General features: G+C 48.2%; 1 protein-coding gene across 4 annotated transcripts in view; it reads right to left on the reverse strand.

Annotated features, from left to right (window-relative positions):
• Nucleotides 1-22,496, reverse strand: part of LOC132446292 (caskin-2-like) — a 41,682-nt gene that overhangs the window by 14,440 nt on the left and 4,746 nt on the right. For 2 of the 4 annotated variants that reach the window (XM_060036508.1, XM_060036509.1), the window contains 11 exons: nt 14,747-14,798; nt 11,267-11,364; nt 10,756-10,901; nt 8,949-9,044; nt 8,505-8,635; nt 7,978-8,086; nt 7,631-7,739; nt 6,942-7,036; nt 4,910-5,027; nt 2,106-2,240; nt 1,358-1,447 (listed from right to left, as the gene is read on the reverse strand). In XM_060036508.1, the coding sequence (XP_059892491.1) occupies nt 1,358-1,447; nt 2,106-2,240; nt 4,910-5,027; nt 6,942-7,036; nt 7,631-7,739; nt 7,978-8,086; nt 8,505-8,635; nt 8,949-9,044; nt 10,756-10,901; nt 11,267-11,364; nt 14,747-14,798 (1,179 nt within the window). Of the gene's footprint in view, nt 1-1,357; nt 1,448-2,105; nt 2,241-4,909; nt 5,028-6,941; nt 7,037-7,630; nt 7,740-7,977; nt 8,087-8,504; nt 8,636-8,948; nt 9,045-10,755; nt 10,902-11,266; nt 11,365-14,746; nt 14,799-16,244; nt 16,770-22,496 lie in introns of those variants that run through there. The other 2 variants (XM_060036510.1, XM_060036511.1) reach the window with 2 other exon arrangements.

Consider the following 22,496-nt stretch of genomic DNA (forward strand, 5'->3'; position numbering starts at 1 on the left):
GTCAGTCAGTCAGTCAGTCAGTCAGTCAGTCAGTCAGTCAGTCAGTGTGTGTGTGTGTGTGTAGTGAGCGTTCTGACGCACACTGGTTTGCTGTGAATCCACCACCCACACATCCACCCACCCACCCAATACACCCACCCACCCACACACGCACACGCACACCCACACCCACACCCACACACACACACACACACACACACCCACACCCACACACTCAGTATGCAGTACTCCGAGTGCCTCAAAGTGCACTATTTAATTACAGTAATTGTGATTGTGATTCTGATATGAATGATGGTGACTCTGATTAGGTTCCATTGTCAACATTGCCAGCTGGTCTAGACTACAGAGCTACTAATGGCGTTTTTCCACTATACCGCACGGTCCCGGCTCAGTCCACGCGCAAGGACGGCGACACACACTTGCCTTGAGTGATGACCCTAGCCTTTTACTGCCTATTTACTTTTATATTATAGCCTAGTCTAAAGTCGGATTGATTCACACAGTTTATATATTTTAGTTGTTTCAGATGGACAGCAACACACATAATGATATTCGTGATGATGAACTCAGTTTGACGTTAATATTCCCCTTTTTTTGACTCCAAATCTCAATAGCTCATTGAGAGCCGATTTATTTCATAATAGTTCTGTTTAAACATTAAACAATGTTTCACAGATATTATTTCCCTAGTGCCAAACGATGTCCTTGGTTTTAGGTAAGAGACGTGTTGAATATCGAAATCAGCGATCTTATAGTGTGAAATATTAGACTCATCTGAAATAATCTGTCCTATTTCGACAAACTATTTCAGGAATATCGTCAAACTTACATCATCGCATTGCCCTTCTGCTGAACCTTCGTTACCCATTCCAATCAGGCAAACAAACACTGGACGAACTCATCGCACATGGCGATGCGTCATATACATACGCATGCAAAGTTTAATGTACTTTTATAGGTCCATATCCGCACAACTTGCGAGAAATCTTCTCGCTCCTAATAGCAACCGGGGGGCTGACGTCACCTCACCCTCGGGGTCGTCAACTCAGCCCGCTTAGAGGCTTGGAGGCGGGGCTTGGAGGCGGGGCTTGGAGGAGGGGCGGGCTCACTTCGGCCCGACCTCGGAGATGGTGCACCTCGGGGTCACGACCCCGGCACCGTTCGGCCTGCGTAAACCGGTAGTGGGCGCTCAAATCTGCACGGTACGGAACGGCTCGGCACGGGCAAGTGTGAATGGAAAAACGCCATAAGTACAGGGTCAGGAGCACGGTTAGAGGGGCTGCTAGGGGGTGTCGGGGGGGGGGGGGGGGTCAGGGTGTTCTCCACACAGGCTGGGGGGGGGGGCACACACTCTTACCAGTGGGGGGGTTACCCCGGAGGACCCACACGTCCTCAGTGGGACTAGCGGGACTAGCTGGAGGTGAGAGCTCACTGCCATGTGGAGCACCTAACACACACACGCGCACACACACACACACACACACACGTACACACACACGTACACATTGTGCTCACTAGGGGACCCGGAGAAAGGGGTGACCCCTCGATTTTGGCTCTGGGTAGGGGGGGGGCGGTAGGGGGGGTCGGAGGTCACCAACATCCAGCTTGGTTAGAAAAGATAACGTGTGAAAAAAGGAAAGCAACATGAGTGAGTTGAGAGAAGGTGTGTGTGTGTGTGTGTGTGTGTGTGTGTGTGTGTGTGTGTGTGTGTGTGTGTGTGTGTGTGTGTGTGTGTGTGTGTGTGTGTGTGTGTGTGTGTGTGTGTGTGTGTGAGTGAGTGAGTGAGTGCGTGAGTGAATGAGTGAGTGTGTACCTGCTTGTTTGTAGAGGAGAGTGTGTGAGAGAGGTAGTGAGTGAGTGAGTGAGTGAGTGAGTGAGTGAGTGAGAGAGTGAGAGAGTGAGAGAGTGGGAGAGTGGGAGAGTGAGTGAGTGAGTGAGTGAGTGAGTGAGTGAGTGAGCGAGTGAGCGAGCGAGTGAGCGAGCGAGTGAGTGAGCGAGTGAGTGAGTGAGTGAGTGAGTGACTGAGTGAGTGAGTGAGTGAGTGAGTGGGAGAGTGAGTGAGTGAGTGAGCGAGTGAGCGAGTGAGCGAGTGAGTGAGTGTGTACCTTCTTGCTGGTAGCAGAGAGCACGCATCAACTCCTGGCTTTGCGGCCCAGTGCCCAGGCTAGCTTGGGGAGCTCTAGACAGGAAGTGCTTGCGTTGGCATGGCAACGAGGCCTGACGGGAAAGGGTCCCGCCTCCTGAAGACACAGAAGGAGCTGATGAGACCGGAGGAGACATGCCCGCTAACGGGAGGAGGTTCTCGCTCAAGTCCCATATTGGTGTGTTGTTGATATGCTGGAACCCTTTCGTCGCTGAAGAAGCAAAACCACGAGCTACAACAGAAAACCTGCATCTCGCATCCCAGTAGATGAATACGCAAGTATTCATCTACTGGGAAAAAGGTCTCAAATACCCCCAAAGTCTAAAAGGTCTTCAATAAGCCTATGTTGAGTTGTAGCACTATCAAGGCCTGAATCAAGGTAAATAAACCGTAACCTAGGCAACTCAAAACTTTGTTTTTGCCAAGTCTTGCATGAGAAAACACAGCGCCAGCTCAAACACAACAGGCTCACCCATGATGACAAATCATTACGCAACGAATTGCTCAACAATTACCCCCAAAAAACATGACTTCCAACCGAATGAGTAACACTTCTATGCTTCCCAAATGGAGGGGGGGCAGCCATTTTGTGAGTTGACGTGGCGATGTACAGGCCCCTTTAAGGTCTGTCCATCAGAGATGTCCCTGAGCAAGACACATACAGTGACCGAACTGCTCCCGACGAGCAGTTCGGTTCGGTTGGCAACCATGGCAACCATGCAACCATTCGGTTCGGTTGGCAACCATGCAAGGCTGGTCGCCTTGCATGGTTGCCAACGCCGACGGTGTGTGAACGACGTGTGCATGAATGGGTGAATGTTCGGCATTATTGTAAAGCGCTTCGACTGGGTCTCTGGTTAGAAAAGCGCTATATATATGCAGTCCATTGAACATTTACCATAAGGGGGCTTCAGTGAAGCGTTCTGCTGCTGAGGCGTTCTGTCGAGAGAGGCTCACTCGACAGAACGCCTCAGCAGCAGAACGCTTCTGTGTTGATCCGCGTCTGCTGACACGGTGACATTATCATTGAACGCAGACGCTCCCCCACCCCCCCCTCCCCCCTCCATCGCTCTCTCTCTTCCCCCACCCTCGTTCCCTCTCTCTCTCAGAGCTAACTTTGGCTCCCGGGAGCAGAAAAGGGCCTGTCACACGCTTGTAGGGCGCTAAATCAAACCCCGTTTTGCTCATCTCCCGCTGCCTCACTACGTCTCCCTCTCCTCCGCTCTCTTCGCCCGACATGAGCCCGCTGCACACACAGAGCGGCGGGGGAACCAAAGCCGCCCGCTGCAGACTCTTAACAGAGCTGACACTTCCTAATCGCGCCACATTAATCCTATTAATGTACCGGCGTGTGCGCATTTGTGGCCGTCTCTGTGCGAGTGTGTTGTGTGAGTGTGCGTTGTAGGATTTTGTGTGCGTGCGTGTGTGCGTGTGCGTGCGTGTGTGTGTGTGTGTGACTGCTTGTCTGTGTGTGGTATAGGTTGAAGGGGGGGGGGGTAATCCCCTTTTGTCAATGAGGTTAGAACGACTTAGCATATAGCTTCAGCCGGCCCAACTTTATTTGCAACCACACAACAAAACAAGGACCTCCAGACGACGTAGCATCCATTCCCTGGAGCGCTCCTTCACATATCGACTGAGGTTGTTTTCCCTCGCCCAGCCTTTTTGTCCCTAAGTATAGCTCTAGCTCGGCGTCAGGAGGAGCCGATACATGGGCCAACCCCATGGGCCAGGCATCAGCCACTCTGAAACGCTCCCCAGCAATGGAAACACAAGCCTTGGCTTTGGCAAAGCAGACAAAGATAAGCACCGCCACTGCCGTGTTAGGCTGGTAATGACATTATAAGATGGAGAGCAAGCGTGTTGAACTAGGGAGAATCCTAAAGAGGGCGGGAGAATAGGGTACCATGTATACCGTCGTTGCCATGGAAACGGTTTATTTAATTATTCCCCTCAGCTCCAATTGAAGAACGTGGTTCATGTGGTCCTTTAGGAATATGGTGTGGTATTGAATAATTTAAACCCAACATTGTGACGGAATATCACCTCATTAAATTCCCTTCCGACGACTTAATGGTGTATCACAACGTTGTCATGTTGGTACAATGCCTCTGAAAGACAACAGCGGGCATCACAGTGCAGACGAATTGAATAAGAACAGAGAACATCAGCTCCAGTATAAGAACAGTTGTCTCTTTGGGAAAGCATCGTTGTCAGTAATGGCACAGCTACCTCGTTAAGGGACTAATTGGGCATTTGCTCACCGTTGATTGGCTGGGCACAGCTGGACTACCTGTTTATTTATTTTTTTAACTTCCTTCCCGTACGAGAATCTTTGGCAGTGGGAACACACTTTTCCATGAATCTTAGGGTCAGGGTTAGTTTGGTTTCCACGAAACTTAGGGTCAGGGTTTGTTATATTTCCATGTATCATAGGGTCAGGGTTTGTTTGATTTCCATGTATCATAGGGTCAGGGTTTGTTTGATTTCCATGCATCATAGGGTCAGGGTTTGTTTGATTTCCATGTATCATAGGGTCAGGGTTAGTTTGATTTCCATGTATCATAGGGTCAGGGTTGGTTTGATTTCCATGTATCATAGGGTCAGGGTTTGTTTGATTTCCATGTATCATAGGGTCAGGGTTAGTTTGATTTCCATGTATCATAGGGTCAGGGTTGGTTTGATTTCCATGTATCATAGGGTCAGGGTTGGTTTGATTTCCATGTATCATAGGGTCAGGGTTGGTTCGATTCTGGCTGAAGTTACCTGATCTCCTGCTCAGCACCTCCACCACCGACGGGGGGAAGAAGCCGATGCGCTCCGTCCCTCGCTGCCCGTCCTGGACGTGGCCCTTCCACTGACCGTCAGAGTGCTGCTCCAACACCTGCCAGGGAGCAGACGACCACATTCAGTTCAACCCGGCGGTCTGACCTCATGCATGTACAGTGCATGATTCACTGATGCCTTCTGAAACAGGCATCCGTAGGGAGATGATGACTGTCAGATCATTTTCCATTTCAACGTGCTTTTCGGAATTGTATTGCGTAATCGAAATATTTGATTACGATTCAAATTCATGTTGATATTTGCATGACACGGCATGCCACTGCAATTTTAAATTGTTTAAGAAAGCAGTGTCACCAACTGAACATTATATGACAGATATGGACGAGGCTTAACAAATCAACAATAAAAATAGAAAGAAGACACACACACACACACACACACACACACACACACACACACACACACACACACACACACACACACACACACACACACACACACACACACACACACACACACACACACACACACACACACACACACACACACACACACCCACCCACCCCCTAATGCCCCAACCCCATCCTTCTAAAGCCTACTAGCCTAAGGGTAGTAGGCTTTGTCCTCCTGAAATCCACTTCTACATAAACAGCAAGACACAACAAGAGAGCCAACCTATTCAGAGTCCAGTCGCAGCTATGACATAGCCAAAGACCACAGTCAAGCTACAAGTTAAAACAGAGTCCGATGAGCAACACAAATATCACAGGGAGTTAGGAACATACGGTGGCCCACACAGTGTGAGTGTGAGTGTGTATGTGTATGTGTATGTGTATGTGTGTGTGTGTGTGTGTGTGTGTGTGTTGAGGATGGATTTGACAGTGGCACGTTCCAACCTGTTTCCCCACCATGGTCTCGTTCAAGGAAACACATAATTAGGCGAAGAACATCCCAGAACACTTCTAACTTGAACAACATCAGCCTATCGTTTAATCCCCTCGGATCCAGCGTGCCTCTTCCTAGGAATAGGGGCTGAGCTACTAACTATCCAGAACGGGAAAGACTCAAAAAGAGATTCCAACTCAGAGCCTCCAGCTTAGAAACACTCATTCTAAGGAAATCACACTCACAGATCTTAAGAACACACAGCATTAAGCAGCCTTAACAAGTGAGCATGGTTAAACTAAATACATAATCTGTTTGATGCTACGTCATGATACAAGTTACAGCAGCTAGGGTAAACAGAACCGAAGCACCGAGTTTGAAGATGAGAGTGGTTGAATTTAATCAGAGGCATCAATATGTTAGTGTGCAGACTATTTACACTTTAAAACCAGACAAAAATATTCCACATCCAACAGAAAAGCCACAATGGAACAAATATTTGACCAATTACCTAATTAATATCAAATTAACTTATTTAGTTACGATATCTAGTACTACTACTAGTCTGAGTAAGTGATCTTGTAGCCTCACATATCTAAGACTCATGTCTAATTTATGAGGTACGTTTCCTTTCTTTCACTTCCTATTTATTTAGACCAATCATGTTGCTTGAGGTTGGCATCTGTAAGAGCGTAATTGGTGTTGAATTGCATCGGTATTAAACTCAAAAAAAGTGTCTGTAAACCGTGTAGCCTTGCCTGCATTAACACACACATTCAAATCACCTCCTAAAAGCATCATCAACTAGTGAGAAAGAGCTTTTATTCTGTAAAATATAAAAAGGATATAAAAACTAAACAAGTCGTAACTCAGCCCATTGCAGTTGCAGTTACCGCCCCAGATGTTGTGCTATAACATCGTAAGACTCCTGGATCCCAAACCACTAATCTAGTCACTCTGCACTCTAAAAATCAGGCCCCCTAATGAATGCAACCAGAGACACCCACACCCACACCCACACACAGACCCACACCCACAACACAGACCAACACCCACATGGATGCCCACAACAACACAGACGACCACACGCACACGTACACGCACACTCACACACGCACACACTCACCACGACCAGGTCCCCTGCCCGCAGGTTCAGGGCAGTGGGGTCGTGGAGGTTCCAGTAGTCCTTCACGGCACGCACCTGCAGAGAGCCGGAAGCATCTAGACCCCAGAGACAACAAAAGAGTTACAGACGTTCACCACCGTCAACTGTGCAGTACAGCGGTCACGGACCTCAACTTAAATGCACAAGTTAAGAACACTAGGATAATATTGCCATCAATGGTTAAATGCATGCTATTGTGGGGTTGTCTGTTATGGGCCAGATAATATTTATCAAATATTCCCCCCAAAGCTGATTGTAGTGAGTGGAGACAATGAAAGCCTGAACGGCCATATAGCCCCACCTTAAATTATTTAGTGGGCGGGGCCTAGCTGTACCAGTGTTTTTAGTGTTGTGTGTAGGTGGGGCCTGGGTAGGCAGGGTGTTTCATGTTTAGTGTGTGGGCGGGGCCTAGGTAGGCAGGGTGTTTCATGTTTAGTGTGTGGGCGGGGCCGAGCTGAAGCAGGGTGTGTAGAGTTGAATGTGGGCGGGGCCTAGCTGAAGCAGGGTGTTTAGTGTTGGGTGTGGGCGGGGCCTAGCTGAAGCAGGTGGTTGAGTGCAGTGTGGGCGGGGCCTTAGTGTCGTGCGTGGGCGGGGCCTTGCTCAAGCAGGTTTTTTTTGATTGCGGTGTGTCGAGGGGTGTCTGAGGGAACCTCGTAGCATCTGCTTGATCTCTGTGCTGGCGCCGCTGGTGGTGAACTGGTTGACGATGTCCAGGGCCGTCTGGTTGTACGTGTTGCGTGTGTTGACGTTGACGCCCGCCTACAGAGAGAGGCGGCCACAGACCCGTCCATCAGCTGATCCTATCTACCGTTTATCAAATGACACGCTCCAGTGAACGTTCATGACGATACCGTGAAGTGATTAACGTCTAAAAACCGTAAAAAGCCGGACACACAAGTCTGATGCCGCGTTTGTCCCATTTCAACACGGCAATGCTACAACGTTTCGCTGGCTAAAGCTCGTTCTGTCACTCTGTCTCCCGGCCGCGGCGACTCACGTCAAGGAGCAGGCGCACTACTTCCGTCTTCCCGTAGAGGGCGGCCTCATGCAGAGAGGTCCCGGCCTTGGTGGTCCAGTTGATGTCGATGCCGGCTTTCAGCAGCAACCTGCAGACCCCGCACGCGCGCGCGCACACACACACAAGATGTCCTTCAGCACTCACACACCTTACACCGATCACCACGCAGGGTGCGACCGTGGCGACTGGCTACGGTGACACCGAACCACCCAACTACTCCTATCAAACCATCAGTGACGTGTGTTGTAAAGGAATCACGTTCTACAACGTCAACTCTGTTTCCATAAAGAAAGTGTTCTTTTTTTACAACGCGTGTATAAAGCAGCTCCTCTCTTAAATTAGTAAAAAGCCAGTTCTCCAATATGAGTCTAACGATGCAGGTGTCAAAACGGCAGCTTGGGTCTTCATGCTAGCTGAGTGGGGGAATAATGTATAGAACGTGGATACCCCAGCCCAGCTCGCATTTAGAACCAGGATGAGGTCGAAACGGAACCAAGATGGCCGACCTGATGACGTCTCTGTGTCCGTTGCGGGCGGCCAGGTGGAGGGGCGTGGTGGAGGCGGAGTCCTGAGGGTCCCGCCCCTCCCCCTCCAACAGTGATGTGACCATGTTGCTGCTCAGCAGGAGCTGAGCCACCTGTGAACACACACACACACACACACACACACACACACACACACACACACACACACACACACACACACACACACACACACACACACACACACACACACACACACACACACACACACACACACACACACACACACACACACACACAATTATTTTGGCTTGATAATATGTGACAGAAAAAGTCTATAGATTAGCATTTAGGAACTCAAATAATGGGTTTTCCAAAGTAAAAGTTGATGTAGGAACGGGACTACATCTGCTAAAGAACACAGAATGAATAGCAGGAATGTAGTGACAGACAGACAGACGGACACACCTTGACTCTGCCGAACTCACAGGCCAGGTCTAGAGGCGTCTTCTTCATCTTGTTCATCAGACATGGGTTGGACTGATGCTGGAGTAGCATCTCAGACTACACGCACACACACACACACACACACACACACACACACACACACACACACACACACACACACACACACACACACACACACACACACACACACACACACACACACACACACACACACACACACACACAAACAAGAAAAGGACAAAAGACTTGGTATCTTCCCAGGGAGCGGCACGCATGCATGTCAATCACCCCAAAATATCCTCACGCCTGGAACAGCATGTGTGTGTGTGCGTGTGCATGTGCGTGCACGTGTGTGTGTCGATAACATTCCACGAGATAACAAAGAAGAAGAAAGGGTGCAAGGGTGGGGGAGGAGAACGCGAGAGGCAGGCATGCCTCTGCGATGGCAGATCTGTCGCGCATCAAGCAGCCATCACCTCGGCACATTTAAACATGTTTTCTAACACCAATCAGAATCCATTATCTGTTCTAAAATAGAGTCTGTCTCTGGAGGCCTCCCACCTCCTGAGTTCTGACTCTGGGAAGGGTTTAAATGGTCAGAACCCGAAGGAAGGCAAAGGCTGCACTCCAGCATGGTTCCCACTCCCAATTCTCATCCCGATACAGAACATCTGGAGTGAGATAAGGCGACTGTGCGTTTATGGGTGAGAGAGGGTGTGACCCGCGATGGAGCAATATTCACTGGGAGGGTTAGCAGCTGGTACGCCGGCGGGAATGAAGCAATACCGTGGATTGCACATTTTCCCAATTTTGCTTAGCCAAAAGGACTCCATGCATCCTCTCGGCCTAACCGGAGCACGACAGTCCACCGTTAAATATGAATCTGCCATTGCTTTGAGAGACCGTCTAATACTGCCTGGATTTTCTACTGGGCATTTTAGGACGTAATTCTTCCTTTCCGCTGTACAAATTGCCAACACATAAATGGTCCTCTGGTAGCTCGCTGGTGTTTGTCACACGTTCTTTCCCTTTTGACAATGACAGCAAATTTCTTATCAGCGTGTTGCTTATGTTGTGTCCTGACCGTGCTGTGATCGGGCTCCTTGGAATGTGATGTCATGGAATGTCTCTGTGAGGTTGTGTGGTTGCGTGTGTGTGCGTGTGCGTGCTTGCGGGTGAACCACCCAGTTTTGGGAGGAATAAAGTGTATCTAATCTAATCTAACGTGTCACAGCCCGGTCATGATTCACAAATGCATCGCTTGGTGAATGCGTGTGCATTGCTGACAGATTTGTGGTTTGAATCAGAAAGACAAGAAAACTACAATGCCCATCTCCCTGGCAGACTTGGCGATATGTTCTACATTTACATTTAACATTTACATTTAGCAGACGCTTTTATGAAAAGCAACTTTCAATGAGTACATTTGTCATAAGAAAGTGAAACAATATACCGCTGTCGGTACAGTAAGGATGTTCTTAGAACCAAGTGCAAGCACTAACAATCGCTAGGTTAACCCATTCCCTTTCTACGGCAATGATAGCTAGCTAATGCTACACAATTAAGTACTATGAATAAACTCAACATGCATGAAGTTTATGTTGTGCCATACATACAACAATCAATAGTGGGAGGGGGATATGAATGTTTGATTCAAGATTATAACCATCCTCGAATATGTTGGTGTGTGTGTGTGTGTGTGTGTGTGTGTGTGTGTGTGTGTGTGTGTGTGTGTGTGTGTGTGTGTGTGTGTGTGTGTGTGTGTGTGTGTGTGTGTGTGTGTACATCTACACGTGCACGTACTCACCACCTCATAGTGCCCGTACTGGGCGGCGAGGTGCAGGGGGACCTGGCCGTCCTGGGACGCTAGGTTAACCGCGGCGCCCCCCCGCAGCAGGACCAGCACAGAGTCAGCCTTCCCCTGCCAGGCCGCATAGTGGAGGGGCCGCATGCCTGGGGGGGGGGGGGGGGAGAGAGAGGGAGAGGGAGAGGGAGAGGAGAGAGAGAGAGAGAGAGAGAGAGAGAGAGAGAGAGAGAGAGAGAGAGAGAGAGAGAGAGAGAGAGAGAGAGAGAGAGAGAGAGAGAGAGAGAGAGAGAGAGAGAATTAGCTAACTTGAACCTTGTTTGTTTCCATGCCGATAAAGTTATTTTGAATTAAATTGTGAGAGAGAGTGTGGGGTGTAGTGAGGTGATGAGTACGGGTGGGGGGTAGTTTGGGGTAGGGGGTATGGTGGTGGGGGGTAGTGAGGTGGTGTGGGGGGTAGGGGGTATGGTGTGAGGGGTAGTGACGTGGTGTGTGGGGGGGGTAGGATGGGTACCGTTGACGTCCCGGATGTCCACCATGGCCTGGGCCTCGAGCAGCAGAGACAGCAGCTCCACGGTGCCACTGAGGGCCGCATGGTGCAGGGCAGAGAAGCTGGGCGAGAGAGAGAGAGAGAGAGAGAGAGAGAGAGAGAGAGAGAGAGAGAGAGAGGGGGAGAGAGAGAGAAATATTGAGAGCGAGAGAATAGAGAGAGATGATAATTAGATGAGGTGACAGTAATGGTAAATAACAAAATGCCTACATTTTTGACAAACGCTTGACTTTGCCTCAGGTTAAGAATGTCCAGTGCTCTGTTTTTGAGTGTGTGTTCTGTGTCTGTCTGGTGTGTGTGTGTGTGTGTGTGTGTGTGTGTGTGTGTGTGTGTGTGTGTGTGTGTGTGTGTGTGTCTGTCAGGGTGTGTGTGTGTGTCTGTCAAGGATGTGTGTGTGTGTGTGTGTCTTTCAGGGATGTGTGTGTGTTTGTCGTCAGTGCTGTGTGTGTTTCTGTTAGGGGTGTGTGTGTCTGGGGTGTGTGTGTGTTTGTCAGGGATGTGTGTGTGTGTGTGTGTGTGTGTGTCTGTGTATGTCTGTCAGGGGTGTGTGTCTGTCAGGGATTTGTGTGCGTCTGTCAGGTGAGTGTATGCAGCTATCAGGGTTGTGTGTGTGTGTGTGTGTCTGTCTGGGGTGTGTGTTTGTGTGTGTGTATGTGTTATGACCTTTTCACTGAGCTACAAACACCATGGATGAGGACCACTATAGGACCCCCCCCCACCCCCATCCCCCCCCCAGCTCAGCTCCACTGCTAACTATTGTGATGTAGTGACAGACATCCACTAAGTATCCTGGTGTGTGTGTGTGTGTGTGTGTGTGTGTGTGTGTGTGTGTGTGTGTGTGTGTGTGTGTGTGTTCACTTGTGCAATCGTGCTTGGTGTGTGTGTGTGTGTGTGTGTGTGTGTGTGTGTGTGTGTGTGTGTGTGTGTGTGTGTGTGTGTGTGTGTGTGTGTTCACTTGTGCATTCGTGCTTGGTGTGTGTGTGTGTGTGTGTTCGTGCTTGCGTGTGGTGTGTGTTTGTGTGTGGACAGAGGATCTGTCGTTGTTCAGCACGTTTCAGTATTGTTAAACAAAACTAAAATTGCCTGACTCCAGCAGAAACCAACTGAAAACTAGTTTTCTGAGACGTGGAGGGCCAAGGCTTTAAAGGAATGGTTCCCGTACTATTCCAGCTGCTAACCTACCATTAAGATTCCTCCTCTCCACTTGCCCGGAGATGGAATAATCGAAAACCACTGGAGGTTTGTCTCCTAGTTACGCACAGCTGTCTAAAAAGGTCCACATTTTACAGGCATAAAAAGCGGTTAAAAACAACAATAGATTTGTATCTCAAGCCTCTTGCACGCTGACCTGGCTGACCACTAGGCCTATAGGTGACCATTTGATCTCTGGCTTTTATTATTAATATGACCTACTCTCCATGGCTGCATGTCTTGTTCTTTCACTTATTTTTGTAATGTCTGCTCTAATGTCACTGCTTGGGAAATATTCTATATAATTGTCATGACTAGATGATTAAAATATTAAGGTTGATTGGAACGGGCATTCCGATATTGCGTTTCAGCTAACAAAATAAATCGGTTAGCTCTCATGACATTACGTTAGATTATATTATATTGGGATATATTGTGTTCTGGAGTAGAACGGGACAGAATTCAGAAGTGGATTAACCGCCTGAACAGATTCAGGTTCTCCTGCTGGCCGTCTCTGGGCACAAAGGGTGAGAGGAGGGTGTGCGGTGCCTGCCTGGACCGGCCCACCGTCGTCCGTCTCAGCCCTTTATACACCCCCCCCCCCCTCCGCTGCCTCCCATCTATGAGGGAGAGAGGAGGGGGGGAGAAAGTGCAAAAAGACAACAAACACCCACGTACGCCGGATTACAGCCTGTGTGGTTGGAGGGGTAGCGATGGCTCGCTATGTAATGATTGTTTACCGTCCTCCCCTCATCATGCGCACACGCACACGCACGCACACACACACACACACGCACGCACACACACACACCTTTGTGTGCCTCAGAGAAGTTGTTTTCAGAGGTTGTTTGAAGCCTTAATCGAATCTGTAAGGGAGAGGTATATTACTGTTATATTCTATAGAATAGGTGTAGGATTATACCGTAGTGCATACGTGTGAGTGTGCGAAGGTTCAGGCTGAGCGAGATATCTTGATTTCAAGGTTTTTGGTATGAACACAGGACGCACAGATGCGTGACAAACAACTCGTGACAAAACAACTGGTGATGCCCAACAATGGGATTGCCTCTGATAGGGTAGCACATGCACAGTAGCACACGCACAATGGCAATAGAGAAATATAACTTTGGGAATCCTGGTACAGTCATCGATATGACATCATTAACGTCTTGGGGATTGTGGCCATATTGAACAGAAATCCAAGCCAGATACCTCTGAACTTTTATCACACGCTGGCGCTGGAAACAGTGACCAGCTTCTTCTGAGGTGTTCATTATTTCGCTTGTTGTTTTCCAAGAACAGGAAAAAATACACTTTGTTTCAAGGTGTTTTCATGGGACTTTCTGCCATGATTTTGTGTGTGTGTGCGTGCGTGTGTGTATATATCTGTGTATTTGTATCTGTGTGTCTGTTTGTGTTTTAATGTGTATATGCATAGGAGTGTGTATGTATGTGTATACATGTTGTGCATGAGTGTATGCCTTCCTGGCTCTGGCTGTGTGTGTGTGTGTGTTTGTGTTGGAACAGCGTGTGTGTGAAATAGCGATAGTGTGTAAGGTCTGCGTATGAATGCATGTGTTATGAGTCATTCTGTTCAGGCGCAAGATAAACACGAGACGCCGGCACGGCCTCACATACTTTCCACCCCGTTATTAGGGCGGGACCCGGGAAGAGCTGTCAATCACAAACGTGCCACCACACTGCAGACTTGTCTCCACATTCTATAGTGTGTGTGTGTGTGTGTGTGTGTGTGTGTGTGTGTGTGTGTGTGTGTGTGTGTGTGTGTGTGTGTGTGTGTGTGTGTGTGTGTGTGTGTGTGTGTGTGTGTGTGTGTGTGTGTGTGTGTGTGTGTGTGTGTGACCACAGTTATGCAAACATGAGGATACACATCTTAAGTACAAGGGAAGTTGTAGACCCACCACACCACACACACACACACACACACGCACGCACGCACGCACGCACGCACGCACGCACGCACGCACGCACGCACGCACGCACGCACGCACGCACGCACGCACGCACGCACGCACGCACGCACGCACGCACGCACGCACGCACGCACGCACGCACGCACGCACGCACGCACGCACGCACGCACGCACGCACGCACGCACGCACGCACGCACGCACGCACGCACGCACGCACGCACGCACGCACGCACGCACGCACGCACGCACGCACGCACGCACGCACGCACGCACGCACGCACGCACGCACGCACGCACGCACGCACGCACGCACACACTTACCCATCTGAGTCTTGGTAGTTGACACTGAGTCTCTTGGTTGACCCCAGCAACTCTAGGAAGGAAAGGAAACATCGAGATGAGCATAAAGTTTAGGAAGCAAGGAAGGAAAGGAAAGGAAAGGGAGGGGGGGGGGGGGGGGGCAATGGAAAAGATGAATGGTATTCCAGTGACACATTAGTCTTTGTCCAATCAGATCACTCCTCTTCCTGTCTGGGCCAGGAGCCTTGTGTGTTTTCTTTCCTTGTCTTTTGTTTTCTGGGAGATGAGAGAGCGGGAGTTTGTTCAGGATGACAGCCTTGACAAAGTCCCGAGGTGAAGGGTGAGGGTGGGGTGATATATGCATCACCCACCCTCACCCCTCCACCTCTCCCCACCTTCGCATCAATAGAGTACATCAGGTACTGCCTGCAGTACCTTGAACATAACGCTTTGATTACAAACACTATACTCAATCAGTAAAGTATACAAGCATACAAAGTGGACTTCTGAATATATATTTTGCAATTCAGCCAATCAGTGCGAATTAGGTGCCAAAATAAATCAAATAGGAGGCAGAAGAAGGCAGTGTAATTCAGACGTTCCTCACATCAGCACCAGCATACGTCGTATACTTTTCTCCTACTTGGGCTCTAAATTCAAACAAGCGTAGCCTTTAAGCACTCTTTGTGGCACTATGAAGTACTTAGTGACTTAGTGGTCCAGCCTCACCCTATCTCCCCTTGCTAAGGCTGCTTCCTCCTAGCCTCCTCACATCGTGTATAATCTCCCCGCATGAATAAGAGAAGAGATGCAGGCAGATTTTCTATTTTAGTTTGAAGTTGTGCTGTGTTTCTTAAGGGCACGCTCGAATATCAGACATATGGGGTTTGATTGGGAACAACACTTAACTCTCTTATCGCTTAGATGCTGCTGGGATAGAGAGTGATTCAAGGTTTTGTTGGAGGATTATGATCTTCAGGACGGAACGAGGGGAACGTTCAGGAGAACAAGCCCCAGTAGAGGAACTTCCAAGAAGGGAGGGCGAGCGATACAAGGACACAATAGCAACATCTAATAGACCCATGAAAATAACTACTATGACAAAATTAACATGACGGATGTAGATTCCAGTTTGGACTAAAAGCCAAAAAAGAAATGTACTCCATCTGTGCCTTTTTACTTACTTTGAAGAGTTAGAAGTACAGATTTTTATTTTTGTCTTACGTTATTTCATAAGAGGTTTCAACTCATTTGCATTTCTATGAATTGTCAAACATGAGTTTACCGTGTTGCAAATAATTTTTAATAAATCAACTAAATAAAAAACACAAAAAATAGTTAGTACTCATAAACTTAGCCTACCCAGAACGTTTTTAAAACACATTACGACAGAGATATTTAGCCATTTTCACGACCCATATCAAATGTGTCAAGATGGGTTGTTTTATAACCATTTATATCCATAACAGCTTATTCACATTTGTAACAATTGTAACAATTGAGTCAGCTAGGTACTCACCACGTACCAGGCAGACCGCCACCTGCCCCATTCCCCTTTCACTCATTCCTTCTCTACACTCCCACTACCACGGCCCATCTAGTCACCTGATGTTACCGGAGACAGCGCCAACTACTGCAACAATGCAGCTACCCTTGACCCTTGTTGGGCCTTCCAACCGCGGTTTACTCAACAACAACACCGCCCGGCAACAGCCTACAGCGACTCCCCGAAACCTACTTCAGCACACTGTAGACGCAGAGGTTGGTTCAGTCTTAACTCAAAGGGTATCCAATGTGTCTGTTGTGTCCGTCTCTTGTGAATGTCCAGAGAGACATTCCACTAGAACCAGAGCTACCGTCATTCCATTGGCCTCAAGCCCACAGACGCGCGCGCACACACACACACACACACACACACACACACACACACACACACACACACACACACACACACACACACACACACACACACACACACACACACACACACACACACACACACACACACACACACACACACACACACACACACACACTGCTCAGGCCCTGGGATACAGGGCCATTCATCTGAGTCAAGATGGCTGCCCTTCTCTCCCACATCAGCTTGAGATATCACAAACTGATGTGAGTGAGTGAGTGAGTGAGTGAGTGAGTGAGTGAGTGAGTGAGTGAGTGAGTGAGAGAGAGAGAGAGACGGAGACATAAAGATAGAGAGAGATAGAGACAGAGAGACAGAAAGAGAGAGACATAAATATAGAGACAGACATAAATATATAGAGACAGAGAGAGACATAAAGAGTGAGTGTGAAAGACAGAAAGATGGAGAGAGATTGACAGCAGGAGGGGGGGGGGGGCACAGTATAATGTCAGTAGGATGTAAAGGTATTATGGCTTAGGGTTAGGGTTAGGGTTAGGTAGGCCTCCAACTTCACTCAACAACATTTCCCGCCTTCGCTTCATGCACTGGGTGGCGGGTCGGAAGGAAATCAGGAGCCCGGAGGACACAGCCAGCATGCTCACTGACAGCGAAGAAAGAGGATATTGAGTAGAAGAAAAGAACAGGAGACGTGGAACATGGGGTGAGGAGAGAGAGCGATGGAGAGACAGAGAGACAGAGCACGGGATTCCAGTTACAACACGAAGCGGCATTCCTCACACTGCACGCCCACCACACTCCCCCAACTCAATCAATGTCTTTCTCTCTCTCTCCCCCCACCTCCCACCCCCCTTCTCTCGGTTTCCAATGTTTGACTGAGCCGTAATACCTTCACTTCCTACTGTGCGTTATCCCGCTGCCACACCTGAAGCGTTGAGCTCAAGCGGCTGCTATTTCTGTCACGAAAGTTGGCTAGACAAAAAAGGTGAGCAGCATTTCCACCCAAACTCAAAACCTTTCATTCCGAGTCTGAACAATCACACTACTGTCCTCTCTCTCTCTCTCTGTCTCTCTCTCTCTCTCTCGCTCTCATATGAGGACATGGATGCCTCCTCCTTCCACTCAACAATAGGGGGTCTTTATCTGACATCGGGGTCTATTAAGTACGCAGTGTGTCTGTGCGCGCTTGCTGCGTTCGTGTGCGATACGGTGTGTGAAATGGTTTTCCCTGGAAAAGAACACAACCGTTCATTAGCTGGCCCTGCTGGGTGTTGAAAGATGTACACAAACACAAACTCACTTTCAACAATGTGCAAAATAAACACGCCAGTCAGAAAAGATTATGAGATGGTTTTGTGTGATGATTCCAACGTCTGACACTAACTACAAAAGGTTTCGCATTGAGACAGGGAAGAGAAAGGGAAGAGTTTGGGGTTGTTTACATTTACATTGAGGGCATTTATCAGTCACTTTTACCCAAAGTGACTTACAATAGGTACCTTTGTCAGAACATTTTGCCGGAGGTGGTGAGTGACTCTGCGGTCCTGACATCGGCATGGGGCTTGTTCCACCATTGCGGAGACCTTTTTTGTGCGACCTTTGCTTGCTCTTAGCGATGGCGGTTCAAGGCGTGTTTCTGGTTGGCCTTATCTGGCTGATGGAAACTAGCCGCTCAGTTCACCGGCATTGCACCTTACGGCTTTCAATTCCATTTCTCCATTTTCTCTTTTTGAAGTAGCGGATGTGATAATAAACACCAGAAACATTACAGACCAGTGATGTCTCATAAACACTCTAGAGTAAAGTATAATAAAAGCCACAGAGTAAAGAACGTGTGACGTATAATGAACACTACAGAGTAAAGTATAACCAACACTTCGGAGTAAAGAAACACTGCAACCTGCTGACAGTTGACCTTTTCGAGGGCGATCTGATGAAGAGAAAAACAAGCAGAAGAAGCATCGCTGTGAGCCAAGTGTCAGTTCGACTACCCTGCACAGCGTCGCTGCCCGCGCCACTTCCAAGCCTCGTGCTGCCCTTTTGAGAGCATGAAGAACATGACAAGGTTTTGTCCCTAAATAGACGTCCCGATAAAACTCTAGCTTTACTCCATTTTGTAACCTAAAGCTGGGTTCACACACACGTTTGTGAAGACCCACGTCGGGACTCAAGAGACGCGACGCAGAGCTTCACAGAGCTGCCCGCGTTAACACTTTCCCGCCACGTTAACGTGGACACCAGGGGGCGGTGTAGTTCTCCAACCATGAATGTACACCAACCGACGAGCACATCCAGAAACAAGAACTGCGAGACGGAGTCTGACTCTGCTCTATTGAGAATATGTTTATAAAGTGATAAATACTGTGTTTTGGGTTCTTAACGTCTGGCTGTCGTTAAAACCAAAGCAAACGGACCTCCATAGAGAAGGGCGAAGCTTTCCTGAGCCGCTTATTCATGTGCGTATGCATGCATGTACGACCTGGAAAGGGGCGTGTACAGGCCTCTGAAGAGCCATGTGTAATTTGGGCTCATGGCTTGGCATTGTGTTCATATTATGAGTGCATTTAGATAGACACCGTTTCCCTTAAGTGTTTTTAATACTGGCTAGTATTTTCAAGTCATTTCCATTGACATTTAACAGCAAGACATGACCAGAGGAGCTGAGAGGCATGGTGACATCCCCAGTGGCTCCGGGTGGAGGAGAGAGCGAGAGAGAGAGAGACAGAGAGAGAGACAGAGAGAGAGACAGAGACAGAGAGAGAGACAGAGAGAGAGAGACAGAGACAGAGAGAGAGACAGAGAGAGCGAGAGAGCGAGAGAGAGAGACAGAGAGACAGAGAGACAGAGAGACAGAGAGAGAGAGAGAGAGAGAGAGAGAGAGCGGGAGACAGAGAGAGAGAGAGAGAGAGAGAGAGCGAGAGAGAGACAGAGAGACAGAGAGACAGAGAGACAGAGAGACAGAGAGAGAGAGAGAGAGAGAGAGAGCGGGAGACAGAGAGAGAGACAGAGACAGAGACAGAGACAGAGAGAGAGAGAGAGAGAGAGACAGAGAGAGAGAGAGAGAGAGAGAGCGGGAGACAGAGAGAGAGACAGAGACAGAGACAGAGAGAGAGAGAGAGAGAGAGAGAGAGCGAGAGGGTCAGCACTGACGGAGTCGCTTTGTACGGCTAATTCCGAGGTATCCTCTTTCTGTCCCTTTCATAACCAGTGGAGGACCGCATCAAGGGAGATCACTTAACTCCATCTAAGTGGTGAGCACCACCCCCACCCCCACCCCACCTCCTCTCCACCCACAGAGGCTCCGGAGAAGCTGGTGCCGTTCCATGTTTACAGTTCAAGACCCGTCTAGATACGATTTGAGAGTCGTTTAGAGGAAGAGAGAGATTGAGAGCGAGAGCGAGCAAGGTTTTGAAATGTAGTAACCCCAACAAACACGCCCCCTCCCGTTCTGCTACCTCCTTGGGTTTCCCTGCCATTGAGAAGTGTTGCTTTCACACACCCGGGGTGGAACTTGGCTATGATACGTGATTGACAGGCAGGATGGATTCCCAGAACCAATCAGGGAACCGGGATGTCCTGATTGGTCAGGAAAGAAGTGGGAGCGCTCTGAAATCCTAATTGTCTCATAGAGAGGCAGGGGCAGTCCAAAATAACAGATATTCTCACGGATCATTTCTCACACTTATAGCTGATGGACGGCTAGGTCATTTTAAACAAATTACATGGAAATGTTAGCTCATAAAATGTTACCTAGGGCCCCTTGAACCCTAAGAGGACTGCTCAAAAGGGAATGTGCTGTTGCATTTACTTTTCAGCGTTGCAGTCTCAAGTGGCTAAATAATAACAAGACAGCTCTCTGGTCTTTTTATCCTCCCTACTTCCTCTTCGTAAAATGCAAAACCTAAGAAGAGGAACTATTATCCAAGTAAATAATAGGCACAAAAACTACTGAAATGATTGAGTCTTATCTCCCCATTTCCCCAGGAGACATATTGGCATTTCTTATTTCACAGAATGGATAATGCATTATGGATAATGCATTATGAACTATAACAGGTGTAAAGAAGGAGGTTTGAAAAAATTGCTTTAGAAAAGTCAGTGACGTCAATCAAACAAATACAAATAAACTAAATAAACAGCAGATGAAACATCTTTTCCACATGAATAAACAGGTGCCTTTCTGTGCACAATAAAAAGGGATGTTTCTCTCTGTACATCCCATGTCTTGCATAGGCTGGGGGGCGTTAAACAGAACTCTCAGACTGGCATGTCAAGTCTATCGCACAATGTGAGAAAGAAGAGCCAGAGAGAGAGAGAGAGAAAAACTTAAGTGTTAAGCTTATTATAGCCCGACACCCTGGATGATTTTTTCATTCCTGAATCTAATTTATCTGTAAAAAGACTAAGACGAATGTGGGGTGATGGGGAATAGAGTGGGAATGTGAGAAGGAGAGATCCTCAATACCAGCATTTAGCTTCGGCTACATCAGCATTAATATAGTGAAACTAATATCACTATACAGTACAATGAATATAGTTTGCATCTACCATACTTACAGCTTTCATGAGTGTAGGCAATAGTAGAAGAATAGAAAGGCTCTGATGTGGTGGAGGTCAGAGAAACGTTTGAACCCTCTGAACCAGGCACTTAAAGGGGTCGTGGGCTGAAAGACTTATTTACTTAGTGTGTGCGTTTGTTGGTGTGTATTTGCGTGTAGTGTGAAAGGGAGAAGAGGTATCGCTTGCGAGTAGAGAAAGAAATCATTTGGTTTGGCACAGTGTGTTGGGGGTTTCTCTAATTCAGTCTTCGGTAAATCTTTTAACACTTCATGTTACCACGCTCCTCTCGACGGATAGATATAGTAACCGACAGACAGATGGACACACGTCAGACAGTTAGACGGACAGCGACAGACAGAAAGACAGATTTGCGGTTGCAGAATACCCCACTTAACAACCATAACTACTTCATGCCTCATAACTAAGCATACATCACACGACTCATGAATCTTTCTCAAATGTCTCTTCCATGTAATCCCGAGTGATCGTTTTATTGAATCAATATCAGGACAGGGACACACCCATGCACGGGGGCGTGTACACACACACACACACACACACACACACACACACACACACACACACACACACACACACACACACACACACATTAACCTCAGCTCACACATCAACCCGTATTAGTCAACTCATGAAGGAAAACCTCCCCAAGTTCCCCAGAAACCTGCACCTTGTAAACATTATGCAGCCATTATGCAACATAGGGGAGGGAGTCTGAAGCCCTTCCACCCACAACAGTCCAGGATTTACTTCCCAAATCAATTTGGTCTGTGGAGTTTCACAGACCAGCGGTTTAACACAAAACCAAATGTTGAATAGTACGGCTCCAACCCCTCAAGGTCCAGTTGAGCAGAGTCAACCCTTCCAACACACACAGTGCTTTGTTTACGACATGCAAAAGGGTGAATCCCCAGCTGTTCACAATTCAAAACACATTCACAATACTGACGAGGCAGCAGAGCAACAGAAACCCTTGACTACGCCCATCCAAACATCCATTTGTGTACATATGTGGATGGGATACACCTGTGTGTGTGTGTGTGTAGCACATAATCACGCATGACATAAACAGTAGACGCCCACCTGGAGGTCTGTAATGACATAACAGGTCGCGACCTGAGAGGCCTCCACACTTTACATACCATTTAAATCCTTCTGTGATCGCTCTGTGGCTACTGAAGTCGCTACGGAGTAAACACCTCTGGCCCCTCCCTCTCTGGCCCCTCCCCCTATATATATAAATAAATAAATAAAAGAGAGAGAGAGAGAGAGAGAGAGAGAGAGAGAGAGAGAGAGAGAGAGAGAGAGAGAGAGAGA

Source organism: Gadus macrocephalus, chromosome 18 (assembly GCF_031168955.1).
Source record: "Gadus macrocephalus chromosome 18, ASM3116895v1".
Classification (NCBI taxonomy): Eukaryota; Metazoa; Chordata; class Actinopteri; order Gadiformes; family Gadidae; genus Gadus; species Gadus macrocephalus.